The 23,423-nt window shown below is 39.0% G+C and overlaps 1 protein-coding gene across 1 annotated transcript in view; it reads right to left on the bottom strand.

The window, feature by feature from the left end:
- The window catches only part of anapc1 (anaphase promoting complex subunit 1), a 47,994-nt gene that overhangs the window by 8,342 nt on the left and 16,229 nt on the right, over positions 1-23,423 (bottom strand). Inside the window, exons 22-45 of the mRNA XM_020653126.3 lie at positions 23,171-23,340; positions 21,170-21,261; positions 20,623-20,771; positions 18,437-18,515; positions 17,647-17,683; positions 16,913-16,986; positions 16,365-16,543; positions 15,702-15,788; positions 15,420-15,559; positions 14,818-14,936; positions 14,491-14,621; positions 14,148-14,288; positions 11,668-11,820; positions 11,346-11,427; positions 10,763-10,854; positions 9,516-9,650; positions 9,230-9,312; positions 8,005-8,083; positions 7,779-7,853; positions 7,204-7,256; positions 6,869-7,016; positions 6,501-6,697; positions 2,653-2,739; positions 2,169-2,286 (exon numbers count right to left, since the gene is read on the bottom strand). Coding sequence (XP_020508782.2) covers positions 2,169-2,286; positions 2,653-2,739; positions 6,501-6,697; positions 6,869-7,016; positions 7,204-7,256; positions 7,779-7,853; positions 8,005-8,083; positions 9,230-9,312; positions 9,516-9,650; positions 10,763-10,854; positions 11,346-11,427; positions 11,668-11,820; positions 14,148-14,288; positions 14,491-14,621; positions 14,818-14,936; positions 15,420-15,559; positions 15,702-15,788; positions 16,365-16,543; positions 16,913-16,986; positions 17,647-17,683; positions 18,437-18,515; positions 20,623-20,771; positions 21,170-21,261; positions 23,171-23,340 — 2,700 coding nt within the window. The remainder of the gene's footprint in view (positions 1-2,168; positions 2,287-2,652; positions 2,740-6,500; positions 6,698-6,868; positions 7,017-7,203; positions 7,257-7,778; positions 7,854-8,004; positions 8,084-9,229; positions 9,313-9,515; positions 9,651-10,762; positions 10,855-11,345; positions 11,428-11,667; positions 11,821-14,147; positions 14,289-14,490; positions 14,622-14,817; positions 14,937-15,419; positions 15,560-15,701; positions 15,789-16,364; positions 16,544-16,912; positions 16,987-17,646; positions 17,684-18,436; positions 18,516-20,622; positions 20,772-21,169; positions 21,262-23,170; positions 23,341-23,423) is intronic.

Below are 23,423 nucleotides of genomic sequence, written 5' to 3' on the forward strand. Positions count from 1 at the left end.
GCTATTTACAGTCCCTGTGAAGAAATAACTGTTGCAACAACGAAGATCGAATGCACATGTTGAAAAATGAGTGTGTTTAGTGTTCTGCTGGTGAATAATGTCAAAAGAGCAAAGAAGCACAAGAAACAAAGCTACAAATACAGTGGAGCAGGACAAGATGCTTTATATAAAAGAGAAGTGCAGGTTTGTGTACGTTTGTGAGCTTGTGTATGTGTGTGCGCTAACATGCACGTGCGCATTAGAGAATAATGGGGGACGGAAGTAAGATGAGCAGAATAAAAAACAATTGTTACACAAACTAAAATAAGTTAGAGAATAAAACACTATTAATAGGCTATATTTACAAAGCTGATATTACCCTCCCCCTGCACTGCCCAGGCAAGTGTACATCATCTTATATAAGCCACTAACTGTCTGGTTAAACATTATAACCGATGGCTGTCTTTTTCTGACAGGTTGAAAAAGTCTGGAAAATAGAAGTTTTGCAGTAGGAACATTCACCAGTGTCTGTCTGCTTCCTGCCTCACAGGAATGTCTTAACTGTGGTTTCAACTGAATGGACACACTGTAGTCTTGTGTTATGTTACGCAAGAGTCAACGTCTGAGAGCCGCTGTAGCCACTTGGATCTGACCTACAAGTTTGTACGTAAAACTGTTGTTTTTTTTTGCCTTCATTTAACTGAGGTTGGCAGTTTGATAAGAAGCAGGATTGATTTCAGAGCTAAAGGTTAAATGAAAAACTTGAACATCAAAGTTGGGTAGAGGACAGAAAACTAAAAAATTCAAAGTAGAAGTCGGTCAAGAGAGAGTTACAACAAGCTTTTTCCGTGAAGGTTGGAGCTAATATAGACAGAGGAGGTGAACCTACAGTAAGTGTGCTTTTAATAAAACATGACGAAGGTTATTGACAAACATGTTAAATCTCCCTCGACCAACTTCAGTGTACTTATAAGATGTATCCTAAATTAAGTTTTCAGTGAAGGAAGAAAATGTTAGAGCAAATAAATGTGAGTTGTCTTTTTACAGCTGTTCAGACCTCACTGTCATAAACAGTTATTAGAATAGTAAAGTTACATACTGTACTGTAGCCACAAACTTGAAAAAACAGAAATTATAATATACTCAAAATCAAAATTCGTATAAAAAGGTCTGGCTTCTTTTTTTCTTTGATTTGACACATTGAATGAAAACAACAAGCCTAGTCAAACCCACATCAAATATATATATTACTTATCTAGATATCTTATCACAGGTGGGCAATGGGAATATATTCAAGTTAATATTGTCTAATGTAAACATCTAACTCTCATATAATTTACTCTTTTAAATGGTCATGTATCAGATTAGCTTTGTTGTGTCAGTTAATAAAAGTTTTGATGTCTTTTATATTTATCTTTTATTCTTCTTCTTCTCTGTATCACAGGATAACTTCCTTTAAATGTGTGTTTTTAAATACTGCAGGAGAACTAGTATTTTAATCACCAGGAGGGAATGGGAAATTAACAGTGAAAATATCTGCTTGTCAGAAACATGTACCAAGCTCTGTGTGATACTGCTATTTTCAAAAGGCTCATAAATGTGACTGAGGAGCCACCATTGCAGTGGTTTGTACAGAGGTAGGAAGTTGCATTAGTACTATACAGGTCAAAGCTTTTGAACTTATACTTAAGTTTGATCTTCCCTGACTGAATGGGCTCAGCAAGTTTCACATATTACATCTCAATGGTCTGACGGAACTCCGCAAAGACATCCGGCTGGCAGCAACAATGCTGATTAAAGCAGAACCTGCTAGTGTGATGCAGAGGAGCGTTTTTTTCCCCTTTTTCTCACAATGAAGAGAAAACAGCAAACGTTCATAAAAGTTTGTGTTTGAAATGTGTGGGTTTTCATAAAGATGTTAATCAAGAAGGAAGTCAGTTTTACAAGTGCATGTTAAAAGGAACTAAAGTGAGTGAAGTGCAGAACTTTCATGCTAAAAACTGACAACTCATTCATTTTCTAATAATAGAGTTCTGGTTGGGCCAGATCTGACTTTGTAACTCAGTCATATACAACTATTTTAGGGGCAGACTACAAATCACTGTTCAGTTCGGGAAGCAATGGGAGTTTCTCCTTCTGTCACAGGTTTTTGGCTACCTGTGCCAGCCGAAACATATTGATGAACTGACCTTGTAGGTGACCTCTAAGAGGGCGTAGCAGGGCTTTAGGGAGTCCACATCCACAGGGACGAGCAGGCGCGGCTCTGCAGCCAGCACAGCCAGGTGGCGCAGAGCCTGCAGGTGATAACTGCAGCAACAAGATCAACATGAAAGCAAGGCTTTTGATCACAGAGGAAAACTTTTATGTTTTAAAATGGGTTTAAAAGTGGGTCAGAGGAAATATGACACAAGTAACCAAATGGGCTTGGAAGGTTTCGTGTTTTTAACCATTGAAAGTGTGCTGTGTCAGTATCCTTTTATCAAACCCATTACTGTTAAAGTCACTTATATGATCCAAATCCCTCATTGTTACATCTTTACTTTTCACATAACTAATAATTCAAAACAATTTAAAAATTCAGTCATCATGATGATCTGTTGTTGTTGCTTTAAGCCAGAAAGGGTTTATAATAATAAATCAACAAATATTAATCTTCATGTGCATCAGTCTTACCGGTTGTCAGTGCTGTGAGCAGGAAAGTGAGGGTACAGGGCACACAGCAGAGCAGCGATGGCTGAATTGGAGGTGCTCAGGGTGTACCTACAATAAGACAACATAAAACATTATTAGTCAAGACAAAACATTCCTCTCTCATAGACACCAACAAGAGTTAATTCATTTTAAACTTCTTCTCTATCTATGATGCACATTTAGTAAAAAAATAAAAAATAAAACACAAGAATGGAAAAACAGAGTGTTAATGACGAGGAATATTTTTGCAGCTTTTTGGCTTACCAGATTTATTACATATATATTCAGAAATATCTATTTGAGCTATGTGTACAACATAAAATGCAGATGAGCAAGAAAGGGAATGCTCATGTGAAATGCACCCTGGTACATTTTGGCACTGCCAACTAGAGCCCGACCGATTAAACAGCCATGGCCAATAATATCGGCCGATATTAGCATATCTGGTGACTATCAGTATCGACTAATTTTATTGCAGATATGGGCTGATATTACTAGATTTATTACCCAGACATATAGCATTTCATTTGAGCCTCACTGTATTACACTACTATTCTCTTTCTGGCTGTCACCAGCAGAGTGCTTTATGGACTACAAGCATTATAACGCTCCACAGTGTCAAGTGTTGAGGCAAGTACATACACAGTGATCATCTTGTCATCATTATATATCTTTTCCACGAGTGTTTGATCCCATTTTAGCAATCAACGCAATAAATGTGTATATCTATATCTATCCATCTCTACAGGTCAAACATAGATCTAAGAAAGATATCGGCCGATATATCAAGATTAGATTATTTTTCCTCCCCAATATTGTAAACAGGAGAACTCAGGTCTTTCAGTCAATACAGCAGATACTGCTTTTTTATTTTGCTTCAGTTTAATGCATTGAACATCAACACTAATTAAACATCCACATAAAAGGAAAAACCTTTAACAACTTGTCACAAGCTACAGAATGTAGGCAAAAATATTGGCCACTTACAATCAGTGCTTATATATACACAGTGATGGGTATGTGAAGTGTAATGTAAAGAACAAACTTGTTGTTGCTGAAAGCAAGTGTGTTCTGTACTCTTGATTTACGTCATCTCAGGCCACAGCAGGGCCTCTTAAACATAATAGTTGTCAGTTGAGTGCGTACTTTGACTAATGGTGTGATTATAATAAAGCTGGGTCAGACAATAAAGCTGCTTGTCCTTGTAAGGTTACTTATGAGAGTACTCAAAGTCAGTTGAGTTAAAAGTGGTCAATTACTCGGCTGCTTCAGGCACGTTAAGCCTGCTGAAAGATTGTCAACCACACTGAACAGAGCATTCTTTTCCTACAGGATTACAATTCAAACATTGTAAAATAGAGCCTCAGTGTGTTAAAGACAATAAACTGGCATATTTTGGGGCAAACATAGTCCTAATGTAACAGCAATGGTTTATGTTGAACTTTATGGTGATTGGAAGGCTAAAAAAAAAGCTCCCATCATTGGACTGCTACTGTATAGTGTAGTGTAGTTTTTTTTTAGGCGTAAAAAAGCAAACAAAACCTTGAGAAGTAGGTATCAGTATCAAATCGCAGCCATACATTAGGATCATTAAAACAAGTGTGAGCATCTGTACCAAAGGTAAAATGTGTGTTTTCCACTTTTTTTACCCCCATTTTTTTCCTTTGCCTTACATGATATATCATCTATTCCTCAAGTCTAAGTTTTTTATTTTTCATCCAACTTCTCACAACCATTAAAGCTCCTCTGAGGCGCCAAAATCAACACAAAAAAACCCCAAACATTTCACACAGGAGATTTAAGAAATCACAAGTTATTGCAGGAATATATATTTAACAAAGTAATGATTGTTCTACTTTCTTCAACAAATGTGATTAAAAATGTTTTTTCATAAATAAAGTACCCTGTTTATTTTCAACCAATCACATTGCAGATTTCCCCTGAACATTTAACTAAATCTGCAACATAAGACTCTTAAACTGACTTACAGCAACACAAGACAGACACTTCCTGCTTTGAGGGTTAGGTCGACCTTTCTACAAAAAGACGCAGGACTGCTGTTTACAATCAGTTCTTCCTAACAGCATTACATTTATACCCGGCTAAAACTTTTAAAATCTGGTGTATGACGTGCCGTAATGAGCAAGAAGTATAGTTATAGAATTGTTTTCCACAAGATACAAAATACTCTATATGAAGTTGCACTTTATTATTCTATCATGAGACTCTATCTTGTAATAAAAGCTATTTTAGAGGCAGTGGGAGGTGTGAATGGACGGACTCCATTTCTGACGTCAGTGTTTGGATAAAAGGCAAAAGTAGGAGTAATCATAACACCTCACATGCTCATGACTGGTTTCCGAAGAACAGCTGCCAAGATAAACTCGTGCAAAAATGTGACAAACATACAAGGCAGGCCTTGGGTTCAGCTGATATAGAACGACATTATGGCCCAGTGATCACTTGTCTGAAAGACGTATGACTTTGGTTTAAAAAAAACAAAAAAAAAAAACACTTTCACTTCAATTTCCTGCTAAAAAAAAATAAAATAAATGGGAATAGAAACTAACTGAGTAGACTGAAACAGAGATGGAAGAAGAGAGGAAGGAAAATATATATACCAACAGAGAACTAGAGAGACCAAAAAAAGGGTGAAATTGAAACACTAGAAAAATAGTTTTGGAAGTAGCTATATCAAAATAAAGCAAATCATGTGGAACACTTTCTAATGAGACACTGAATGACACACAAGCAGAGGAAGGGTCCAGGAAATCCCACATTGACTTGACATGTTTGTTCCCCAGCATCAACTTTAACCTCTACAGACCCGCTGGAGGACACTCGTGATAATACACTCTTTGGTTCACAAGCTTCAAACTGACTTTGCAGCTTTGAGGATTTTCAGCTGGCAGATATAAAATAAAATGTGATCCTGGTTAAACAAAAAAGGTTCATCTGATTACAGCTGTAGGTGGAGAAACATTTGCAACATTTAATGAGAGAGTGGGAGCAGATGTTTCTCTGTAAAATACACAGCCTGAGGTCAGTGGTTGGAGGAACCTGGTTTGTGTGTCTGTACAAATGTGATCTATTCTGGGGAAAAAATGTGATAAAAAAATGTGTGGATTTAGATGCAACGCCTGGTCCTTTCCATAAACAGTGTGTTTGTGTGATTTAGGGACTTTTTAGCATACAGTGGTTCAGGCCATATGTAACTGAGACTGTATTCAAATTTCTAAGACTCCAGAAAGTTTGAATGTTTTATTCTGGTGTTTTGGCAACACTCTGCTTCAGATGAAAAGGTAAGTTTTAAATGATCAAGGTGTTCAAACTATGAATACTTTCTAACATATATGTACTAGTCATATATTGAGAAGAACACAAATACTCAAGAGAATACTTCATGAGAAAAGGCACAGTATGCAAATATATAATAGATCTTTTGTTTGCTTGTTATTTTATTTTTTGTTTTATTTTTATTTTATGTTATTTTTATAAGGAACCATGTACAATATTAAACGTAAATGTTGCCATGTGATGCATTGTACCAGGGTTAGCTTAGAGCTAGTTTACATCTGAGGTCATTCAGCAGCAGTTCCATGTAATTTATGTAGATTTGTAAATCTGGCATGTTTCAAATTCCACATTTGGCCACCAACACTTGAGTTAAACTGAAATGACCAGCAGTCACAGATTTACATTAACAAAAGACAGAAACAAAAAAGTAAATCCTTGTTTTAGACTAATTTAAATATGCGTTTGGTTGATCAGAAAATCTTCTCAGCACCTAAAACAATACAGTAGTATCTGTGCGTGTGTTGGCATCTCACCTGCCCCCTCCCAGGAAGAGCAGGCCCAGGGCCATATGATGAGCCATGTGGAAGCCGTAGTTCATCTCTCCGCCAGTACGTTTGTGGAAGAATCGACAAAGCTGCAGGACCTTCAGGTTCCCCGTGCCGGACATCACCATAGACATGGCCAGCAGTATCATGGACAGACCAGTCTGCAGGTTGTAATATCCCGTTTGCTAACAGGCACACAAGTTCACATACAGACAGGGAGAGCAAAGGGGGAATATTATGAAATATAATCTTTAGTATTAGTGAGGCAGCATCAGTTTCCATGACTGTTACAATCTTATGAGGCTATTTGTATACTAGACCAGAGTACACATTTCTAATGAAACACAGACACTTACAACGGCAGCTGTACCACTGAGGGACAGGAGCTGCATGAAGGTCCCGGCAAACTTGTAGAGGCAGTCGAAGGCATCAGAGTTGGCAGAGCCAGCAAAACGTAAGCCCAAAGCCAAACAAGCCCCCGCAGTTATGTAGTCCTGTGCTTGACTGATTGGATACGAATAAAAGGAAGATGATCAGTCATGGTGGTTGGACAATGTCAAGAAAAAAACACTTTCAAAACTAAAGAAGGCACTGATGATGCTGAATGACACTGACAAGGTGCAATATCCAAGGTTCAACCAGAAATCTATATGATAAAAATGAAAAGCCAATTTTTGACTGAAATACTCACGACATTGTCTCCAGATTAAAGTCTTCTGAAGGATCAAAAGCCCCCCTTATGATCTAAAAACAAAATGTTGAAAACAGTTTTATTGATAGCTTCTTAATTCAATTCATACAACTTTATCGATCCCTCAATTGGTTTGAAGCAGCTAGTGAATAAGATTCATTTTCAGTCTTTCAGTGGCTGGTTTAAGGATTCAGAACATTAAAGTTAGAATTATATTTAAAATATTATTAAATAAAAACAGCTAAGTCATTACTGAAAAGGGGGGAATTATTTTTTTTGCAGGGATCAAGAAAAGACATTCTAGACTGCCGATTTGTACAACAAAGATTAAAGGTCTTTTATTAACTGGATAAGGCTTTAGAAATTAAATTTACAACAACCACAGCTACAGAAGTCAGGTACCTCAAGGCACAATTTGCTGCTAGGACTAGCTAAATTCAAATAACTCAACTGAGAAAGATAAGCTAGCAGAAAACAACCAAACCTCCCTAAATTCTTTACAAGTCATGCTGACTTTTTTTTAAGGTCTGCAGCATCACAGGACCAAATATGTCAGCTGTGTGTGTATTTCTTACCTGGGGTATGTTACTCTTGACCCACTCGGCATTCGGAAGGATCTCATCCCACATAATGATGCATCTGGCAAGAGTCTGAGAGGGTAGAGACGCAAGACAGAGAAGGAGAAAGTTAGATGAAACAGATTATGGGCAGGTGGTAAAAATTATTCCACAAACAGCACGCGCACACGCACACACACGCACACACACACACACACACACACACAGCTAGTGCCACACAAACCCTCAGCAGCAGAAACTCAGGCTTGATGAAATCCAACAGGAACCAAGTGTCTGGAGGTTTCAGCCAATCAGCAATCGACCTTGTGGAAAGAACCAGGAAGAGAAAATGAGGTGTTAATACCCTCCTTCAAAACTCTCTCAACCACTAGACAGACGGCATGAGACGAGCCTTAGGGAAGACCAGAACCCCTTGACCAATAGCGGAGAGCTGGACGATGACGAGATTCATTCTGCAGGAAGACAAAGTGAGAACTCGACACACTGAGGGATGAGATGTGTCTTTGGGAGGGTCAAGATGTTCTGCTCAGAGCTCACATGGACATGAAATGAGTGAAAGGCAGAAGGCAACATGCTACCCGCAGTTTTAAAACTGCTTCTGGGTCAATACAGTACTTGTGTTAGCTTCTGAACCTATCATGCTATTTCTTATTCATACATGCACAATGCTGGCTCTGAATGAGGTATCACGTTTCTCCAATCAATTCATCAAAACAATCCATTTTTAGAGTTTGAATTTCAGATTAAATTGTAAAGTGGGTAAATAGAGTATGTTTTTGCTTTAGTAAAGTACATTATATAAATGTCCATTGCCATTATCTAACTGATTATTCAAATCATGAGCCAATGAGTGAAGGAACATGAAACAGTTCATGACATATGCAGAAAGTTTAAATAAAAATACAAGTAAATAATTTAATGTATTTTAAGGAATTATTCAGCTGACTCTGTTTCTGATTTTAAAACCTGCCTCAAGAATCATTTTGACAGACTTTTGCCTTTTTAGCTGACAGATCATTTGAACAGAGCTACGGTTTGCAGATTTCAACTCTCCCGTTTTGTTGTTTTTACCTTCATTTGTCTTTCGTTACAACTGTATGCCTGAATTTTTGCCGTTTCTGTGTTTGCAATTGCGATTGTCTCGTTTAAATGGCTTCTGTAAAGCACGTCGTGCACCTGTCTTTAAAAATGCTCTACAAATAAAGAATTCTTATTATTCTATATGATATTACTGAACATACAAACAGTCAGTTCTGTTATTTTGCCAAAGCAGATGTGGTAACAAAAGATCACTGACATGTAAGTGGTTCATGAAAATGCACAAAGCGGTGGCCGCACCATATAAATGCATGAGGAGTCACTCATTCTACATCTTTACAAAGCTTGGCAAGTCAATGCTTGAGGGAAAACAAAAAAGGTGAACATTTATCACTTGACCTTTTTCTCACCTGTTGTTGGTCTTGAGGTAGATCATGGCGAGGGCCAGCGTGGCTCCTGGGCACGTCACGTCTACATTTATAGTGTCACCCTCCTGAAAGACGAAGTGACGACCATATGAGAGGGATTAATGTTTGGTAAGCAAGTTAACCAAAGGAAGAAAACAAAGCAGTCAGCTAACTATCAGTGTCTTCTCTTGGTTTGTGCACACCACATAAACACATAATAAAAAGACAAGATAATATACAAACATGAGCGCAGTGTTTCATGGCAGATAATAGAAATGTGTCCATCTACCTTGATTTGGTAGCTGGGGGACTTGTGTCTCTCCCTGTTAGCCCCGGCCTGAGCTCTGCGGTGCCCCCCCACCATATACTGATACAACTGCTCAGGGACATTCAGGTCCGTCATCCCAATCAGGTTACTGCCATGCTGCAAGGAGAGAAACAAGAGGGAGGAGGGGGGCAAGTGTAGAAGAGAGGATGAAAAGAGAGAGAGAGGCAAAATAAAGTGTGTGTGTGTACAAATAAGGCAAAGTTGCAAAACAACAGAGAGGTGGCATGGACATTAGAGAGGAGAGAATAAAGTTGTTTGTTTAGAGTTGAGATGAGTTGGTTTACATGAGACAGAGAATGTTGAGCGCAAAGTGGGAGATAATGAAGGATTAAAATCAGGGATAAGAGAATCGTGATCTTTCCTCAGGGTAATTTAGAAATGTATACAACAAGAAAGAGACAAAGAAACCCAAACACAAGAACAGTGAGACATCACTTAAACTCCTGTGAGAACTTGTCTGCTTCCTCTCTGTCAGGCAGCATGAACACATATTGTAAAGTGAGACAATTACCAAAGGTTTCACGATTTTTCAGTGCCTTGTTTTTTTTTACTCATATTGTGTGTTGGATAACCTGCTGCTGTAACGCCACAATTTCCCAGTTTGGGATCAATAAAGTAATTCTATTCTATTCAAAAATATCAGGTCTGGGTCGTTCTAACAGGAAATTATTATGATTTTAACCTGTTTTTACCACGGATACGTGACCCAAGGCAAAAAGTAAGCTAGTGAAAATACAAACAAAAGATTCAAACCAGAAAATGTTTCTGTGGTCTTGTTTCTTGATTCCAGCTGTCATTGGGCGAGAGTAGGTGTATACCTGTATTTTATGACAACTTCAAGGTAGGGTTGGTAATTTTTTTAATTGTGCTGACAATTTAGAGTCACCAACTAAAGTAACAAGCATGTCTTTGGACTGTGGGAGGAAGCTGGAGTACCCTCAGGGAACCTATGCATGCATTGGGAGAACATTCAAACCACAAAGAATGGCCCTGTTTGACAGGAACCTTCTTGCTGTGAGGCAATAGTGCTGACTACTGCATCCCTGTGCAACCCCAGATCAACTTCATTTCACTGACAATTTGTGCAGGGAAAAAATAATCTAATCCATTCTGACTTGTCTCTCGTGTAACTTCCAGCCGGTTGGATCACTGCAATTGTGTCTTCAAATATTTATTGCAGGGGTAAAGTGTTTCTTTGTGTGACTTACCCCAAGACAGACCATGCCCAGGGCGAGACCAGCAGCCAGTGAATATGACTCTCTGTCTGTACAGTACTCCATCTCTGGTCCGGGTGGTCGACCTGAAAGACACACACAGATGACAAAATGAAACCATCTCAATGATTATAAAGGAAATGAAACGGACACACACACAGTTCAAAAGGGTCAAAAGTGGAAAACTACAGTTCAATGGGCCAGACACTTCTAAACTAGGAGGTCCAGATCCAGAAAGCAAATCAGAACCACACCAAGAGTCTGTTATAAGTATATGTTTTCTTCAGAGTCTTCTGACTGTACATCATTTAGTAGTACTCACATGCATGCAAAATGTAGTATGCAACATGTGATCATCAAACAACAAGACAAACAAACATCAAAAGACAAACAGAGCACTTTTCATCGTATAGACATGTCATAGTTTATGTTTTATATGTTTTGTGATAGTGAGGTGCTTGTTATAAAGTTGATGTCCTTACAGCCAAATGAGTTGTATCCAAATGTATTGGGCTTGTTGTTTTTGACCCCAAGTCTTGTTTTATTCCATTACTCTTTTGCACAAACACAAACAAACCTATCTCAGACAGCAAGACCTCAGCATTGTGTCTGTGTCCTGTTCCCTGGTACACCAGTCCAATGCCAATCACAGCAGCAACCTGCAGATCAGACAGGAAGAACAGAATTGAGTCCTCATTGTTTATCTATCCTGATTGAAAAATAGAATATAGTAGATATGTGTGGTTTGCAGATTGTAGAAATAATTTCCTACAAAGACACACTAATAGCCGTGTAATGACTCTATTACTCATAACTTAATACAAAATAGTAATTTCACAGTCTTTCCCTGATAAGATAATCCATTCTGATGTAGACAGTTCAGTCTACATCCCTCACACCTGAACATTGTGGGGCACATCCAGCTCAGTGGAGGTGGGTGGCAGGAGGGCAGGGATGTGAATACTCAGCAGGCGGGTAATTGACATGTCCATGGTGCCCAGTTTGGCTGAAGACACACCCAGAAGGAGCCCAATGCTTGTCATCTCGTGGCCCTGAGGTAGCAGCATCGCAGAGACAGAGAAAATAAATATTATAGGGTTACAAAGACATGAAAAAATATCCACACTCAGAATTATTTGATCTTGGTGATTTTTTTGTCTTTTAAATAAATACATTGACTTCTCGCAGCTTAATGGAGGTCTGTGGGTAGTGAATACGTGCTGCAAGCAGAACAAACAACCTCAGCTCTGACTGTGACTCTGGTTTCACAAATGTCCAAACAGCTTTCAGATCAGCTCAACGTGACTGACAGTGTCCATTAGACCCCTGTGGATCACCACTCTGTGTGTGTATTTAATAATCACAAAGACATAACACAGAGGTGAGGTGACCTACATGTTTGTAGTCCTAACACTCTGAAACAGGTTGTCTACAAAGCAACACATTGACTGTGGAGTAAATGATGCACAGTTGTGTGTATTAAGATATTTGCAGATAAAGTCAACAACTTGACTATTGTGTTCATTGTGTTACTAAGTAACTAAAATATTTATGAATTAAACTTTGTTACAGACAGTCGGAGATTAACAACTCAAGACAACTCTTTCAAACAGACTGACTTAATACTGATTGTCAGCTTTATTAGAAACAATGCTGAACTAAATCCAAATTCATAGCAAATAAAATAACTCTCAGGCAGTTCAATCAAATTAACATGAAAATTGTGTTCAGCATTTTAACTTAGTTCTCTTCCTCCATCTGATTCACGTTTTGAAAAACTATTTTGGCAGACAGCATAAGGACCTGACATTTGCAGCTACCAGGGTGCCACTAGCAACCATTTTTAAAATGTGGCAAACAAATTCTTGGCCTTCGGTTTTCAACAGAGGCAAGATTTTTTTTTACATCTAACTGCAAAAGTGTACCCCAGAATACACATTCAATATTTTTTGTCACATTATGTTAAGTGGTTGGTGTTAAACGAATGAATGGGGATGGACATGTCACCAGTTACTTCTTAAGACGCTCTAAAGGAAGCAACATACTGAGAACACCGGGAACTTGTAAACGATGAGGGACAGACACACAAACACCTCCACATTCTCTCTCAAACCACAGCCATACACAATCAAAATGAACGGATCACAAGAATGCCTGTGTAATTTCTCTTTTACAGCGAGAATAGAAACCTAGAGAGAACCACCAACTACAACATGCTTCACTGTCAACCACATTTACAGCCTTCCTTCAGAGTCAGGGTTGTGTGTTGAGGACAACTTTACAACTCAGGTCTCTGCAGTGTCATCAGATGCCTTTTTTTGGTCTAGTTAGAGTTTGTTCTCTTAAAGGCAGGGTTGGTATTTCTGGAAAGCTAGCAAGATTTGAAAAGTAACACCTCCTCAGGGCTCCTTGGGGAACCCACCCCCTCCCCTCAGGGCCTCTTCTAACGCCACATCTTTTTTCTTTCAGCCATTTCAGGAAGTGGACTTTCTTCAAATTACAAATACTCTAACATCTGTATGATGACTCTTAGTCCTCGTTGTTGCGAAATGACTCATAAGGAAAGCACACTTTGGTTTTTATGAAATGCAGCCTGAATCAAAGTTAGACCAGAACAAAATCCATCTGAAAGACTTGAGTATGCTCAATGTGTACTCACTCCCCGGAACTCTTGTGCAATGGTTTTTTCTTTAACCACATTTTAACAGTGTCTGCATAATGGATAGAAAACATGGTTTGGTTTTCAGCATCCTGTTGTTTTTCTCACCTGAAAGTGGGAAGAGCTCGTCTCGTTTCAAAGCTCCGAGAGGGCAGAGTTTCAGTTTGACTGTCTGCCTGCCTCTGTTGAGTTGTTGAGTTCACGTCTCTCATTTACAGTCATTCGAGAACTGTGTGTGTGTAGGTGTGTGTGCACGAGGTAATGACAGTAGATGGGTGTATTTTTTTATAAACTGTAATTAAGTTCATATTTGTTTTCCTTTCACACAATTGTTCCTCATCTTGGGGATTTCTGTTTTGTGTGTCTGTCTCAAAGAGGGAAACAGTCATTTGAAGAACTTTCTTGTGTGAACTGAAAGGAAGTATTCATGGAGTTAATCCGAAAAACACGCTCACCCTCAGTAATTTATACGGGTGCTGAATCCTCAACCAAATAATGTAATGAATGAATTTCAGGACAGAACACCAAATCCACTCTTTTTATTGCTGCAGGACGTTTTCAGGCCAGAAAAAGAGAGGAAGTTTTCATTAAAGACTAAATATGTCTGCCTGTGTACGTCAGAAGGGTCTTCAGTTGATGTATATGTTTGCTTTATTTGTGCTGTGAAACAAATAATTAGAAAGTTTCTGCACATGTGAATCTTTGTGTGCACGTTTGTACCTTAGTGAGGTAGTCATGGATGTTGAGTGTGGCCAGCTTGGTGAGGTGTCCGTTGAGGCCAAGGGCCATAAGGAAGCCTGCATACTCATTGGCCAACTCTGGGTTCTTTGGCTTGTTGTAGGCTATCCACGCTGAGTCCACCTTAACAGACGAAAAGGAAAAGTCATGTTTATTTGTACAACAAAAAGAAGTTTGGGGAAGACCGAGAAAGTTTACACTGCAAAGCTTCAATGAGTTTGTCTCTAGAAATATGATAAATACAGCAGGCTAGACTGTAGAAGCGAGTTAGTAATCAGACGCAGCTGTATGTAAAACTAAACATGAGGCCAGCTTTTAAACTGACCTGTGAAGCAGGAGCTATTTTGAGTCCAGCAGCTACTCCATTATGAAAGCTGGGCCAGCTGGTCATGTTGGGAGGAACGTCGATGTTTCCGCTGTTTAGGTCAACCATTGTGTTTCTAGGAGGGGCACGGCCTGCAGCAGAAAATGTGAATAAATACAGACATACAGAATTATAGAATCCACATAATCCCCAAGAGGATTTTTAATATTTTATTACTCCCTGTCTGGAACACACGTCTTCAAATTTCACATAATTCCACATATATTTATTGTCATTATAAGGTATATAGACAAGGACGAGAGAGTGCAAGTTTCACCATCACATTACCTGTGAGGTTGAGTTTTGGGACAGGTAAAGGTTCAGTCGGTACGGGTTGATAGGAGAAAAGAGTGAAGAGGCCTCGGCCAACAGAGAGAGCCATGGTCCTCTGACACAACTGCAGGAGTCTGGGGAAGATACGTTGAAAAAGAGAGGCAGAATTCAATGAAAAATCTATTTATAATGTTTATTATTATTTACCTCTACACTGTAAGTATTAGACATGCTGATTGTTACAGCTGTACATTTCAATGTGAAAAATGAAGAGAATCATTAAAATCTCAATGCTAATAAAAATAAAGGCATGAAGTTTAACTAAAGAAACAGTTAAGACTTTAAGTGAGAAAAATCAAAACAATATAGAGGAGTTTCCAGCTATCCTTGATTATTCACAGCGAAGATGCAAAAACACTGAGACGGTAATAAAGAAAGAAGATGACAAATCTTAAATAGTGCAAAAGGATGACAAAAATATCAGCATGATAAGCAATTCACCAGATTATAGTTCAGTGTAAAATGTGTCCTTTGAAAGAGAGTTTTGCTTTCTTCGAGTATCTATGTAGCAGGACCAGAGGATATCAGTACACACACATATGGTACATTTCACTCACTTGTTTTCTTTCTCCTCGATGTACTCGTGATCAGAAACTTCAGGTAGCTGGACAACACTGACCCGGACCGGCCTGGAGCTCTGCAGGAGCCTCCTGACCTCTTGGATCCTCAGATCCTGACTCCAGATTAGTCCCGTGACCTAGAGAGGAGAAAGAAGTTGAACTCAGAAACTCTATTTACTGTATTTGTTACACCATAAACACTTTTCAGTAAGACTAAAGGTTCTACAAAATATCTTTATATTTGAGCAGGTCAAAGATACTGTTAACTGTGTCTGTTACCTCTTGGATAATGTCCGACATCCCATCTTCCTCCTCATCTGCTTCTGTGGTCGGAGGAGGCTCCAAAGACAGACCTGAACCTACAGACTGAACATACAAACACAAATCATTCAAATATTCACATGCAGCGACTACAGTATGACACTTTGAACAGTATAAGGGGAATGATGCTCCATCCAAACTATCTTACTGGTTTAAACATGATTCCAAAAGCGAAGGGCAGCTAATGCCTAAAGACACTTGCTGTCAAGAACACAAAGTATTGTTACAGTTAGTACTGTATTTACAGGTGATCAGCACCTTTTGTTTTTTTGATAAGGAATCCTCTGTGGGGGAGTTTTCAGACTGACTTGGGATAAATAACAGTGCATAAAATTCTGAGGCAAAGGTTTTATCTACATGTGCTTTCAAAGAATTTGCATTCTTCAGACATTTGGCACTTTTTAAACAATTGCAACTTGGGCTAACTTCATGCTGTATCAAATATTGCAGGGGATTTGATGAATGTGCCTACATTCTCTGCAAATTTTGTGATTGAAAATACCTACAGGAACAAGATCAAAGACTGTTTTGTTATATGTTTGATGGGAGTCACCGTTTCAGAGATACTTGTGTTAAACAAAGGGTACTCTGGCCTTGGGTTATACATTATTTCACACTCACAGATTTGCTCTTGGCCAGAGTCATCTTGTGAGCTTGTTTGGTCAGATCCTGTCGCCCAATCAGCAAACAGACTTCCTCGGACCAATCAGAGCATGGCTGCTCCCTGCAGCGGTAGATGGCCTCTCTGATGGGCAAAGCCACGCCAAAGGGGACAGACTCCAGGTCCTTCAGAGTGAAACCTGAGCAAGAGAAAAGAGAGGAATGAATAACAATATACAATGTCCCCAAAAAACTCTTCAACATGCAAAAGAAAGAAATGCAGCATCATATGGGTCATGTGGGTTGCAAATGAAGGTGGGTTAAATATGATTTACTTGTTGTTTGAAGTAGAACGGAAGTGTTTAGAATCTGGTACATGTCAAGTTGTTCAGAAGAAATTAAATAACCAACACTCTTCAAATGAGACCTGGCTGTTAGAAAGCAAAATCAAACACCGTAGTGTCACTGCTGTGATTGTGCACATTTGCATTATTACTTATAAGTCTTCTGATAAGGAGGATCCTACATATCCATATCACCAAAACCTATCAAAACCCTGCTTGTCTTACCTTCTGAGGTGAGCCAGACGACCAGCTGCTCAGCTAGATTCTCACCAGGCAACTTCATCTTCACACTGCTCTGTCTAAACAAACAAAACAAATATAGAGCAATCCGTTACAAAAAGGTTGACTAAGAATTGAGGGGAAAAAAGTATTCAAAATCTAAAGTAACTTTGTTCATTCAGGAGAAATGGCTCTAAAATAGGAATTATTTTACAATTCATGTTGTCCTAAATTCCTCTTTGTGGAGTTTTTTTTTTTAACCTCAAGCTAATTATAAAACAGCTTCTCATGACTTTGTTTCTTATTCACAATACAGTTTAAATTCATGATAATGATGAGTTCTCACCACTCAACTGATCTACAGGTGGCAGTAATGCACCAACAAACTCAGTGATGCACCACAACAGGCGATGAAGAAGCAGACGTCTGTATTCTGGTCAGTTTTTTTCATAACAATACAGATTTAAAATGGTCAAAGTGGGACATGCTTATGTGTTGCTCAGATGTCACCCCATTTGAATATACAATGTGTTTTGATGAAATTGACCGTAAACACAACTTTCTTTGTACAAAAAACTACCTTGTAAAAACATTGATATTTGATTAATTTTCAGACTTGCCTTCTTTAATCAGTTTTGTGTGTACTGATGCAAATACGCTCATCCAATCACTTACAGGTTTAAACATTTTCTATCAAACATATCTACTCGTAAAAATGTTTCCTTCATTGCTGTAAATACCTTCTGTAGTGCGGTTCACCGGTGCACGACTTCTGGCCTGAGAAAGTGGAGGAAGAGACAGAAAAAAAAGAGATAAGAGAGCGAGACAGCAGGGATAAGAGGTCAGTGGGTTGATTCATTAGGTCTCCCTTTGTGGGGTGTGAACTCATACACCCTCCTTTCACTTAAGAGAACAACTTTTGGTTTGTTTTAAAACCTTTTCAAACCTGCACTGATGGGTAGCTTTAAGTTTGTCACTAAAAAGAATGGGCAATAAATGAATTCAAGGTTCAAATGAAGGTGACTTTTTGTTCCTGCTTTGTGGAGGACAGCATTTATGTGGGAAGACTTTTACTGTTGTCTGGTTTTGTTATGTCCCCAAAAAATGTCAACATGAGGATTGAGGAAAAAAACACTCACACCGAGCCTCACTGGACTCTCACACCGCCCACAAAGTCAATGACCAATTCTGTATCAGTGGAAGAGAGGCAGATCAAATACCTGCAGCGACTGCTGCCACCTCAACACTGTATTGGTCTTTTGTCAAGAGAACAAACAGAGGGGATCAGGTGACTGGCACACCTGCGTCACTGCAAACCTCTTGTCTTTTTGTTTTACTGCGCCCTGGAGCAGGCCACTATCGGACTGACAGGTATAGGGCTGGCTGTCAATAAATGTTCACATACACACGTGCACACATACACGAAACAGTCAAAGAGTCAGATACACACACAGTCCCAGGATGCAATCAAAGACAAATCCAATGATCTTCAAGGCTAGAAGTCACAGAAACACACACACACACACACACCTGCGGAGAGCTTGGTCAGGTACTTTGAGACATCTGTTGAAGTAGCATTTTCATCTCTGAGGATATAGAGAGCATAACTCTGAGGAGAGAAACACAGAGACAAAGAGGAAGCAGAGAGTATGATGAGTATTCATCTAAGGGCCAACATGAAACATTCCATTTAGTTTTATTTATTTCCATTACCTCCTGCACAATAAAGCGTTACACTAACTTCTTTTGAAGAAGTTCAAATCATGGATAATACATTCATAAATAACCAGAGCATTTGTTTTTATTATTAATTCATAATTACAAATCTAAGATATCTTAGGTCGAGATCAATGTTATTTCTAGCACTTAAAGAGCAGTGATTCTCAATTGGGCTGTGAGCGCCACCTAGAGGGCCGCAAAAAACTGCCACCTGTGGGCCGCAAGGACCGCGGGACTGCAGTGCTTCCTACACATAGACGATACTTGGGCGGGTCGTCCAGGTAAATTTATGGCCGCCCAAATATATTTCCGACCTGTTTTTATTAATAGTTTCATTCATTCAAAAAATTGCTGCGTGCATGAGAGAGAGAGCGCGAGCGGGGGAGAGAGAGCGCGCGCTCATGGATCCATGCAGGAAGAGACGGGAACCAAGAGAGTGAGAGAGAGAGCGGGGGGGGGGGGGGGGGAGTGCGATTGCGTGGAGTCGAGCCCCCGACTGACCAACACTGTGATAAAAGTAAAACCCTGTAAAAGGCTGCATGCACCTCACAATCTGAACTGTTGATGTTACAGTCTAATTGAATTTAACTGAACACAAACATGTATGGATGACTATACAACTGCAGAAATTTTTAACAATGCAACTTGTTCAAAAATAATTACTAAAAAGTAAAAAGGCATTTTTTTCTATTATAATATATATATATATATATATATATATATATAAAAATAATATCACCATGCGATACTATGCTGTATCGATTTTTTCCTCCATCTCAAATCATGTATATGCAGTTTTGTCTTCAGATACAGGAAATGCATACATGCTAATGAAAAAAAAAACCTTCATAAAGCTCTCTCTGTTTGTATTCAGACCTGCAGGGTCAGACTTAGTGCAACATGCACCACGCAAAGAAAACCACAGCAGCATTTTAAAACTGCAGCTGGAGACAAACAAACAGACAAACACATTTTGGTGTTATGACATCATTAACACAAATCTGATGTTGACAGGTGAACAGGCAGAGAGGCTTGCCCTAGGGCCTGCTTTACAAAGTTATGTTGGACTGGTAGGGATGTAAGGCCGATTTTCATGTCATTGTCTTACGTCTAATACATGTTAGAAACTAAACCAAATGTCATTTAAACCATCAGGAACAATCATCAGGATATGCTAGAGAACGACTGAAGTCCTACAGGAATGTAAGTCTAACTCACTGAACAGATATGCTCGATAGAAATGTCCTGTTTTAAAGATTGTACTGCAGACCACGTATTCTATATTTGACTGTTTATTGAATTCTTCATGGCTTCACTTCATCAGGAACTTTTTACTTCATGATCTGTATCTTTTACTAAAGTGTACATCCTGTTTATGTCTATTTATGTGTTTGTTTCTTTATTCTGCTTCTGTCTCAGTCATCACATCCGACATCTCTATAGTTCCGACTAGAAATCTGCCTTTCCTTCTTTAAATGGGAAGGCTGAATCACTCAGGGCCACACACACATGCATGTGCACATAACCAGCCATAGCATGCCCTAATTGCTCTTTATGTTCAGAAATAGAATCACAGATATGCTACACAAGTAGATGATCTGACTGTGTCTCAATCTAAGCTGAACTCTATACCTTCACTGTGCGAGTCTCTTTCACACGCACGCACACACAATCAATCCCGTTGGAGCAGGTGGAAAAATTAAGACTGACAGAATAACGTCAAAGTTTCAATTAAAAGCATAACATATACATCCAAAACATAGACATCCAAAACGTTACAACTGTACTGCTGAACTTGTAAATAAGAGAGTTCAGAGTCAAATTAGTTGCTTTTTGTGTTTAGCAGTACTGGTATCTATTTATTTTGTTGTCGTTGATTGATGCATTTTGTTGCTAAATTGCTAAACAATAATATGACATGGTTTTCGGAGTCATGATGGACATTACTTAAATAAAGGTTATGACTTCCCAAAGTGAAAAAAAAGATTTGATCGTACCAGAACCAGTAGTCTGGTCCTCTGACAGATGCCAGGCAGGTAGGGGAAAGGTGGGATCTCCTGTCCTCTCAGACAGCTACTGAGCCAGCTGAGCACACAGGGAGGCTCTGCCCTGAGGAAGGACGGACGCTGCATCTGAGCAAAAAGGCCTGAGGAGAGGAGAGGAGAGGAGAGGAGAGGAGAGGAGAGGAGAGGAGAGGAGAGGAGAGGAGAGGAGAGGAGAGGAGAGGAGAAGAACAAGTAAGTACAGAGATTTAAGAAAAAATACAAAACACTAGGGTTTCTTTTGTGGATAGGAACTTCTATATTATTATTTTTTTTTTTTTCACTTTTAAAATCAATTGCAAAATCTACAATAAGGACTTAAAGACACCTACCACCATTTAAGAGTTATACTTCAAGACATTCCAGACATACAAATGAACCCCTATAGACTGCAGGGACTGCCTCTATCGGCAGCAGACCACCCTGACCCCCTCTCTCCTCCACTACATGTCTTGTCCGTTTCCTGATTTGATTCTGTTATTCGACGATGACATGGTCTTACCCTGGTCTATGAGGCAGCTCTCATTGAAGCCACTTATCAATGAAGTGTAATCTCTCCAGTATAGATCGACATACTCTTCCAACTGGAGGTCTCTGCAAACAAAGACAATAAAATGTGTAAAAATGTAAAATTCCACATTAACGTGTAACTATGTCTCCATACACACAAACACATCCAGTTTCACCTAAAAAATGAATCCAATCTAAAATAGGCTCCACATTCTTAAAGAGCATCTCTGGCATTTAGAGTGTTTTTTAAAAGTTACTGAATGCATATTCTGAGTAATTAACAGCAGTGAGTCATTACCATTTCACTCAACAGCAGACGATCAATACTTTTCAATCCCGGTACAAAGCCTGGAAGCTCACACAATTTCAGTTGGGTGCATGTGTATTGTACACCGGCAAATAGTAAATGAGCATTTATAAAAAAAAAAAAGTTCTGAGACTTCCCATAAAACAAATCTTTCATCTCTATCCCCTTTCTGCTTTATTTATTTATTTACATTAGATCCCCATTAGTCGTTACCGCAGTATCAACTATTCTTCCTGGGCTTTCAGCTTTCTCGGTTCATCATTTTTCTCCCGTCACTTATGCAGCCTAAGTACTTTGTGAATCTTTTCAGTATTTTATATACATTAAGAGTTATTAACTAACATTTTTGTCACTTCTTTCATGACTCATATTTGCTATTGCAGTCTCTGATTGATAAAAAAAATGTCCTTAATTTCCTTGCCTTTTAAATGCATGTATTTTTTTTAACTAGGGTGACAACATGCTACTATTACTAAAGAGAGTGAAACAGAGGAAAAAATATATTTATATGTCTTATATTATATTTTGATGGTCATAGATAATATTGTTATTATTTAGATTTCAAGTTATAAAACCTTGTCAAGAAATTGTCACACTATTATATTTAATATTCTTTGGTAAAATCATATTCAATGCTGCATAGAGATACATATATTTGCTCTTGAATGTGCATTCATTAGACAAGTTAAGTGCAGTGAGAGATTCTTCTGTCAAAGTGTCATGTGGGAGGAAATTTCCTTCACCAGATGTTAGCGCCAGTAAATATGAAAGTGAGATGAGACACTCATATGCTGCTCTGATCCCTGCGTGACATGGTGTATCTTATAAGGGGTGGCAGTAGCTCAGTGTGTAGGGTTCAAGTCCCGGTGTGGACCAAATATGGAAATTGGTCTGGTAGCTGGAGGGGTTGCCAGTTCACTGCCCGAGCACTGCTGAGGTGCCCTTAAGCAAGGCACTGACCCCTCCTCCTGTCCTGTTTGTGCATGTGTGTGTATTTCAGCCTGTGTTGGTAGCATGTCTAAATAACGAAGTGTAAAATTGAATCTCCCCTCCAGTGATTAATAAAGTATATCTTCTTCTTCTAACTACATGAGAATATTTGTTCCTCTGCATGTATCTGTTACATAAGATTTCTTTAAATAATGACAATGTGTGAAGGGGATTAAAACAAGTCATGTCCTCAAACTACTTAAGTAAATGTAGAAAAACCTGTCTGATCAAACAGCCAGTATTATAATTTTTGTATTTAAACAGTAAGCCTGTTGTAAGCAGAAGGAGTTTTAAATGTGCACAGCACTAAACATCAGCCCACATATTAACCATCGTAGGCCAATTATTTTGAAGAGCAGTGAACTGTCCCACTCCACCTCTTCTGTTATTGTCATTGCCACCAATCCCAGCAGTCACTTGACAACCTATTGAAGTTTATTGCTCAGTACAAAACACTAAACTGCCTTAACTACACAATCACTGCAGACAATGAAGTGTGTATTCTTTTTTTCTCTGATGCTGAGAGTTAAATGTAATCAGCCCTCAAATCAATCTATAAATATAGAATACTGACTACTGTGCTAGCCTGCACAGGATTCATGGTAATTATTTTCTTGGTATCAGCTCATGGAGGCATACAAAACCACACAAACACACACACACACACACACAAACACACACACAGGTAGTGGTTACCTGGCCAGTTGTTGCAGCAGACAGACCAGTGAGGAGGCTCTTGCTCTCTGCAGCTCGTCTAACTGAAGCTCCTGATAAAGCAGATGGAGGACGTAGAAAAGAGCAGGAATGTGAGGGAAGAGAGGAGCCGAGCTGTCCAGCCTCTGAGAGGGACTGGAGGGAGAGGACGCCTACGAACAAAAGAATGAAGCAGGGATAAGAGACAAATACTGTTTGACATTTCTGCTGTTTGGGGCTCTCAACGAAAAATGTT

This window comes from Labrus bergylta, chromosome 10 (assembly GCF_963930695.1).
Source record: "Labrus bergylta chromosome 10, fLabBer1.1, whole genome shotgun sequence".
Taxonomy (NCBI): Eukaryota; Metazoa; Chordata; class Actinopteri; order Labriformes; family Labridae; genus Labrus; species Labrus bergylta.